The 8,014-nt window shown below is 46.9% G+C and overlaps 1 protein-coding gene across 1 annotated transcript in view; it reads right to left on the bottom strand.

The window, feature by feature from the left end:
- Positions 1–2,718: 2,718 nt before the first annotated feature.
- Positions 2,719–8,014, bottom strand: part of SUSD5 (sushi domain containing 5) — a gene marked incomplete at its 5' end in the record, with an annotated part of 38,470 nt that continues 33,174 nt past the window's right edge. The window contains one exon of the mRNA XM_079795305.1: positions 2,719–6,430. Coding sequence (XP_079651431.1) covers positions 5,127–6,430 — 1,304 coding nt within the window. The 3' untranslated portion in view covers positions 2,719–5,126. The remainder of the gene's footprint in view (positions 6,431–8,014) is intronic.

Raw genomic sequence — 8,014 nt, 5'->3', positions numbered from 1 at the left:
TATCCAACGTACTAATATCTCTCCGCGTCCTGAGACTTTCTATTTCCTGCCACGAACCTGGTGTCCTCGCCCCTGGGATCCCGGAGAACCGCGGGGTCCATGGCCCACAAAGGCCGCCTTAGGAGAGGTTGCTGTTAGGGGTTCTTGCGAAGGGAACGTTAGGAGCACAAAAATTGTATTGAACCAAACTCGGTGGCAAACAGAAAATGACTTGTTAGATTGTCAGTGGGAAAGGGTTTATTATGACTGCCGGTGGGATAAACAGCGGCCGGTTTCTGCCAACATTTATGGAAATAACGTTTTTAAGTTTTAAATGTGAGCTGTAAGCCTAAGCGCCTTCGGTTTAAAAAAAAAAATAAAATAAAAATAAAATAAAATTTCAATGCTGGAGCTGTGGGGAGGAGGTGGATCAGTGCCAGAGCAAACATTCTCAGTTAATAGTGTTTGCACATGGAGCTACAACACAGTGTGTAGCGAGGCCCTGAGAAAAACCCACAACTAATCCTTCATCGCAGCTGTCTGAACTCTTGATCATCTGCCATCGCCCAAACAGCGCCTTCTTTTTTCTGGTGGCTCCAGGCTTGAATGACTTAGTGTGGAGCGTTTAAACGAGATGCAAGGCGGGGAGGGAAAGGAGGCTTAAATGAGCCTCAGCCAAAGGTTTTGTGCGTTGGACTTCCTGTGCCTGCAGCCGGGGCAGGGCTGGTCCCCACCCCGTCCTGGGCCATCTCCCCGAGAGGGAAGAGGCCACGGCAGGCCCGCTTCGCCTCGACTGACCCTCTCCTACCCCAGAAGGGAGTCAGGAGCGGCTGGGGTTTGTGCCACAGGAGGATGCTTCTCTCCCTCGGGCCGGCCTGGGAGCCACCAGACCTTAGCTCCTGACATCGCCCCACACAGATCTGGCTTTGGGGCTTGTTGAAGAAATGAATTGGCTCGCTACCTCCTTGCAGCTGGTAGGGTAACATACTGGTGCCTCTTTTTACCAGAAAAGAATAGGAAGAAAGTAAGAAATGGGGCCTCATCCTAACCGGGTTGGCTCAGTGGATAGAGCGTCGGCCTGCGGACTCAAGGGTCTCAGGTTCGATTCCGGTCAAGGGCATGTACCTTGGTTGCAGGCACATCCCCGGGGGAGGGGTGTGCAGGAGGTAGCTGATTGATGTTTCTCTCTCATCAATGTTTCTAACTCTCTATCCCTCTCCCTTCCTCTCTGCAAAAAATCAATAAAATATATTTAAAAAAAGAAAAAGAAAGAAATGGGGCCTGGCCAGCATCGCTCAGTGGTTGAGCATTGACCTGTGAGCCAGGAGATCATGGTTTGATTCCCAGTCAGGGCACATGCCAGGATTGCAGGCTCGATCCCCAATGTGGGGCATGCAAGAGGCAGCTAATCAATGATTCTCTCCCTTCATTCTCTCTCTTCCTCTCTGAAAAAAAAAATAAAATAAAAAATAAAGAAAAATGTGGCAAACAGGTCCCGGAGCAACCACAGAGCTTCACTGCCCACTTGAGGGTGGCGGTCGGTAGGCCAAACTATGAAGGTTGCTGATGTCTTTCCATCCCTCCTCCCTTGGGAAGGGCAGTTTAGACAATCTCGCTCTTGTGGGAAATTGAGAGCCTAGAAAATTATTAAAAACTGATGATTTTTAAAAATCACATTAATATGTCTTATTTTGCGTATTCTTTACAGTTTTCATTCTCTATCTGATGGATGAGACTGTAACCACACCCGGTCATTCTGGGCTGCCTGTTCTAATGAGCTCTTGTTTTCCCAGGCCCGTGAGATTTCTGACATTGACTTAGCAAAGCAGAGCCCTTTCCCCAAGGACTGTCAGATCTCTCGCAGCAAGTGGTCCTGATTAGCCGTGAGCAGGCCCGGGGCCTTTCAGGAGCTAGAGGTTCACTCTCCCAAGGAAGGTTCTCGTTCAGAGACCTGGGGTCACATTAGGAAAAACTTTTTTTTTTTTTTAATTGATTTTTAGAGAGAGGGAAAGACAGAGAGAAATATCGATGTGAGAGAAACACAATGATTGGTTGCCTTCTGCACACGCCCTGACCAGGGCCCAGCAACCGAGGTACATGCCCTTGACCGGAATCAAACCCAGGACCCTTTGGTCTGCAGGCCGACACTCTATCCACTGAGCCAAACCGGCTAGGGCAGGAAAAATATTTTGAATCCAGGCCTTGCTTTGGATCTGATGAGTTGTTCCCTCCCTGCCAAGGTCTGAGAAGTGACAGAAGAGTCACTATTGCACACAAAGGACCGAAAACACCTTCAGGCCTGACCGCCAACAGCCACCATGGTCCATGCCTGTCTCTAAAGGCCAGGCAAGGAGAAAGGAGGGAGTAGAAGGAGGCAGATGGAAAGAGTGAGGAGCCAGCCAGTGCAAGAGCAGACCCACGGCAGCGAGAGTTCCAACACCCCCTTCCAGAAGAAGCGGTGGCAGACACAGATTTTATTGATGTCGGCCCAAGAACTGTAGAGGATACAGTGGGAAAGTTTGGATTGAGTAGTGGCGACATGGGAATAAGAGTTTGCGCGTTGACAGATGTCTTAGGTCTGGATCCCCTGAAGCAAAGCCTGTGAGAGAGGTGAGTAATCTCTGGTTGGGTGAGGAAGAGGGAGGAGGATAACGAGGAGGGGGCAGGAGCTCTGCAGAGTCCCCTGAAATCCTGCTGTGGGGAGAGCTAGGCTTAGAGAGGTAGCTTAGACACAGCAAGTATTAAGACATTATTTTCAAGCTAATCTTTTTTTTTTTTTTTTTAAAGCCATTGTGAATGTAACCTAGATATAAAATACATTAAACAACTATTTAGGGAAATATTTATTTATTTTAAATATCGCAGAAGCTTTGTGTTAATAGAACCCCTCCCCCGATTTTCATGAACATTACAACATTTGCTAGTCTCAAAACATGCAATAATGACAGCGTTTTAATCATTCGCTTTCTACATGCTTTTTAGATCCTCTAGCATTAATTTTAGATGACACCAAATCAATGGAAACCTAAAAACTTATGTGTTGGGCTTATTCTGCAGTTCGTGTCTAGGAAATAATACATTTACGTGTATTAATATATTTGTAATAAATGTATTAATACACCTGTATTAATATGACCCATTTTGGGGTTGGTGTTACGTGAACGTTCTTGGATTATTAACATATAGTTGGATAACACAATCCCAATGCTGAGACGGAGGTTATTTTACATAGTTAAAAATAGAAAAGCTATCTTGTAATAGATTAGAAAAGAATCTAGTTTATAAATATATACAGTCTCTGGCTTTTATTCTGTTGTGTTTTGCTTTGGCTACATGCAGAAGGCATTTCGTTCCTATTGTTCTAGGTTTCATCTGACACATAGGTAGGCATTCCATTTGGTACCTTCAGGTCTTCGTTTTGCCCAATATGGAGACGAAGGTCTTTCATTTTGCTGTGCTGCCTTTTTAGCCACTTAGACTATTATTTTTCCAAAGCTTGTGCCGAAAAGAGGTGGCAGGGTAGAAAACACGTTGCAAGAATTCTTTTTATCCTCGGGTACAACACCACCACCAACTTTTCACTTGTAAAGCAGTTCAGGATCCCTCTTACGACACACAAAAACACTTGGACTCTTAGAGTCTCAAAATCCAGGTATGCCTTCATCACTTTCTACCAGTGAGAACGATTTCTAAGAAGGTGATTCGTATTAGAAAAGTGTGATGTGTTTTGTTCCTGTGCCAATACCAGGAAGCCGCTGGAGATGGTGTTGCAGGAGCTTCGAACGCTGCCTCAGTCACACGTTGACTTCCGTGCAAGACAAACCACAGGTGTTATTCATCTTCTGGCCTCTGGGCTTCAGTGCACCTCAAAGCTCATCATAAACCAAACGGTTCTCAAACTTGAGTTGCATTTAAATCGCCGGAGGGCTAGTTGAAACATAGAGCCAGGCCTACCCACAGGGTTTCCGCCTCCTGAGTCTGGGCTGGCACCAGAAAATTTGCAGCTCCAGCCTGATTCCAGGAGAAGCTGATGCCTCTGATCCGAGGACCCTGCTCTGAGAACCACCGTCATAAACAGTTCTTGCTGAGCCACCATAAGATGATCTAGACGCTATGAAACGGCTCTACAGCCAGATGAATCCATCCTGGGCTCATGCTGTTTCCATGGAGCTCACGATTGTCACAACAGAGTGAAGAACAGATGGGCACAGGTCATTTCACATTTTCAGTTCCTATGTTTTCTCCATCAAGTAGGTATCCATACCTAATATCCTAGTCCTTAGCCCTCTTAAAACTTTTCTTCTCTCCCATGTCATTCCCTTTTACTGGAGTTCAGAGAAATGGCTAATCCGGAGAGAGGAAACCAAGGACTGAGCTCTGTTAGTCCTGGCAAAAATTCTAAGACATTCCTAGGCACAGACCGGTCAAGGACAACTATGCCATTTCCGAGAGGAAATAGTGCTTACCGGTACAAAGCTGACCTTATTTTTCAAAACACGATGGGCTGCCCCACAGAATGGAGGGAATAGACACGGATGTGTGTCCGGCCACTCCTCACCTTCCCCTTCCCCATCTCCAACAAAATACCAGTCTTAATTCTCTCCAATTTCAACAAACAAAAGTCTCAAAGCTTCCAGACTATGTCCTGGTTCTTAGCTCATTTGCCCTCAGCAACATCACTTTAAAAGGAAATAATCCATTATTCTTCTATACCCCATTCCCAACACTTAAATATCTGTATCCTAAGTGACACTGCTCTCAAATGCTCCATTTATTGTGCCTATTGCAAAAATTCCAGGTCACGGAGGCAGTCATTTTATTTCTTGAAGACAATAGTATGATGAAGCAAGAAGTGAGTTTTGATCTCGTGGTGGAATTAGGGACCCCAGCCCAGGTCTGGGGATGAGTGCGATTCATTCCAGGGCAGATGGCTGAGGAGATACCGACATGTGTGATGACACCATCAAAGCTGTCCTGCCAGGTACCTCAGAGATACTTCTCAGCCTAGAAAACAAAGACCTGAGAGCAAAAGGCAAGCCCTAGTCCACCTGTTTCACGCTCTAGTGCACGATCGGTGTTTACCAATGTGATGTGGCACCGTTCGTTTTCCTACCAGGTGGCTTTGGGAGAGCCCACGCTGAAGGTGGCTAGACCTTCTCCATCTCGATCTGCTGGTGGTAGTGCCGAGCCTGCCGCTGGCCGACGTTCAGCTTGTACACGGAGCTCTTGTGCTGGCACCTGCGGTAGCCCCACACGGCCGCCACGCCTGCCAGGAGCAGCAGCAGGCACAGGACGGTGACGATCGTGGCGATGACGGGGCCTCTGCTGAAGCTGGGACACTCGTCTCCTACACATGGCTCCATGGTTGGAAGGAGCTCCTCAGTTGCACCTGGACCAGGGCCTTCCTGTCCCAAGAAGTCCTCTGACAGCAGGTATGGGAAGTTATCCTGGACCTCGGGAGCCGTGGTTTCCATGGCAACCTGGGTGGCTGCCATGGTAGTTGAGGGAATGTGGTTGGGCGTCTTTGGGACAGCAGTTGTTACTGTCTCCAGGGTAGAGCTGGTGAGGTCATAGGGTAAGGTGGCCACAGGAGACCTCTCTATGGCAAACCTCCAAGGGACAGTTGACTGGTACCTGGTCAAGCCACCATCTCCCTTGCTGGGACCCTCGGTTTCAGACACACTCTTGGGTCTGAGAGCAGAAGCTTCGGCATCTAGCGTTTGAGATGGAAGAACTGAACTGTGGGTCGTGTCCTCATTCGGTGTGAGGGTGGTACTCCTGGGCTTATTAACCTCCACGAGAACGGGCTGATGGGAAGTAAATAGCGCACATTCTTCCAGCCCTACTGACCCATCCCCCTTGTCCCCATCTTCTTCCACTTCCTCCTCTTCGGCCTCTGTCTTCCTCCAAGCCCCATCGGTCACAGGGTAGCCGTCTAACCAGGACTCGTCGCTGCTGCTCACCATCGGGTCCCCTGCCTTGCTATCATTCCTGCCTACATATGGCCCCGAGGCTCCCCCAGTGCTGCTGTAGGTCACCTTGGTTTCAGGGTCACCTGGGGCCAACGTTATGCCACTCTGGTTGTCTCCAGCAGGAAGCCGCTTTTTGGTGTCATCATCCATCTCCTTTTCCAGCTCAAGCTTGTGGAAGGTCTGAGCAGGAAGCCAGAACAAGTACTTCCCTTTCAGTACCGATCCTGGCAGGTCTGTGGGAACGCTGCTCCCAGCGCTGGGCAAGCCTGTCGTTGGCCCAAAGGCTGTATCCTGGGCTATGTTTTCTCTCCCCGCAGAAATGGAGACCAGACGGTCCTGTTTTGGGGCCTCCTCGGGGGCTTCTCCTTGACCCCTGTCCTCCTCGGCCTCTGTCCGGGAATCCTCCATGAGCTCTCGGAATGACACAGACCTGTCATCAGGGAAATTATCTTCATAGTCAATATGTGCCTCCGCCTCATCTGGAAGGAAAGGGAGGGAAAACTGTGTTAGGTCCAAGGTCACAGAGCCCGTGTAGAACACGAGAAAGGGAAATAGAAAGGATAGGGACTGAAACAGATGAAATAAAACTCTCATTCACAGATGATATGACTGTGTACGACAGATTAACCCAAAGAATCTACATATAAAAGCTGTTACAATTAGTATGTGACTTTATCAAGAGCACTGGGTCTATAGTCCATATAAAATATCAGTTGTATTTCTATATACCATCAATAAACAGAAAACAACAATGTAAAAAGATGCCACTTGCCATAGCGTTAAAAAAAAAATCAAACACCTAGGAATAAATCTAATAAAAGACGTGCAATATTTCTAATGGCACAAAATATTGCTGAGCAAAATTAAAGAAGACCTAAATAAATGAGGGGATGGACCATGTTCATGTAATGGAAGGCTCAAAGTGTTACCAAGTCTGTCCAAATTGATCTGTCTAGATTTAATACAATCCTAATAAATCTGAGACACTGACAAGCTGATATTAAAATTTATGGAAATGCAAAAGGCCAAGAGTAGACAAGGTATTCTTGAAAAAGAAGTGAAAAGCTGGAGGAGGTACACTACAAGATCTCCAGGTTTACTATAACACTGGAGTACTTTTTAGGACTGTGGTACTGGCCCAAAAATTGATAACAGGATTACATGGACATTATGAACTTCTTGTTCATCAAAGACACCAGGAAGGGAGTCAAAGGGCAAGCCACAGAGTTGAAGATATTTGCAATACATATAATCCTCAAAGGTTCGTATCCAGAATGTATAAAGAGCTCCTACAAACGTGTAATAAATGGACAGAGAAACCTTCGCAAAGTTGGCAAGATACTTGAATTGGCACAAAAAAGAAATCTAAACAGACATTGAATGTGTAAAGATGCTCAACCCCAATCGTAAAAGAGAAATGCTAATTACAGCCATGATGAGATACCATTACATAGCACCAGAATGGCCAAAATTCAGCAGGCTGACAAGGATGTGCAGCACCGTCGGTGGGAGTGAGAATTGGAACAACTGTTACGGAAAACTGGGCTGCTGAAACTGAACATGTCTGTGCTCTGTGACACAGCAATTCCACTACTGAATATACACTCAACAGCAATGTGTGCACATGGGTACCGAGAGACAGGCACCAGAATGTGCATGATAACCCAAACCTGGGAACAATTCAAATGTCCACTAGCTGCAGAACTGACATATACACCGTTGTAGGAGGGTGGGGCAAAAGTAGGTTTGCAGTTGTTTATATAGAAACTAATACAAGAATACAAAACTCTGTTTTGCATACTCACCACTGTAAACCTACTTTTGCCCCACTCTTTTTTAAAAAAAATATATTTTATTGACCTTAGAGAGGAAGGAAGAGGGAGAGAGTGACAGGAACATCAATGATGAGAGAGAATCATTGATCGGCTGCCTCCTGCACGCTCCCCACTAGGGGATCAAGCCCGCAACCCAGGCATATGCCCTTGGCCGGAATCAAACCCGGGACCCCTCAGTCCGCAGGCCAACGCTCTATCCATTGAGCCAAACCAGTTAGGGCTGCCCCA

The sequence above is a fragment of the Cnephaeus nilssonii genome (genome assembly GCF_951640355.1).
Source record: "Cnephaeus nilssonii genome assembly, chromosome: 17".
Taxonomy (NCBI): domain Eukaryota; kingdom Metazoa; phylum Chordata; class Mammalia; order Chiroptera; family Vespertilionidae; genus Cnephaeus; species Cnephaeus nilssonii.
The sequence above is the reverse complement of the archived record's forward strand: the minus strand, read 5'-3'. Positions and strand labels throughout refer to the sequence as shown.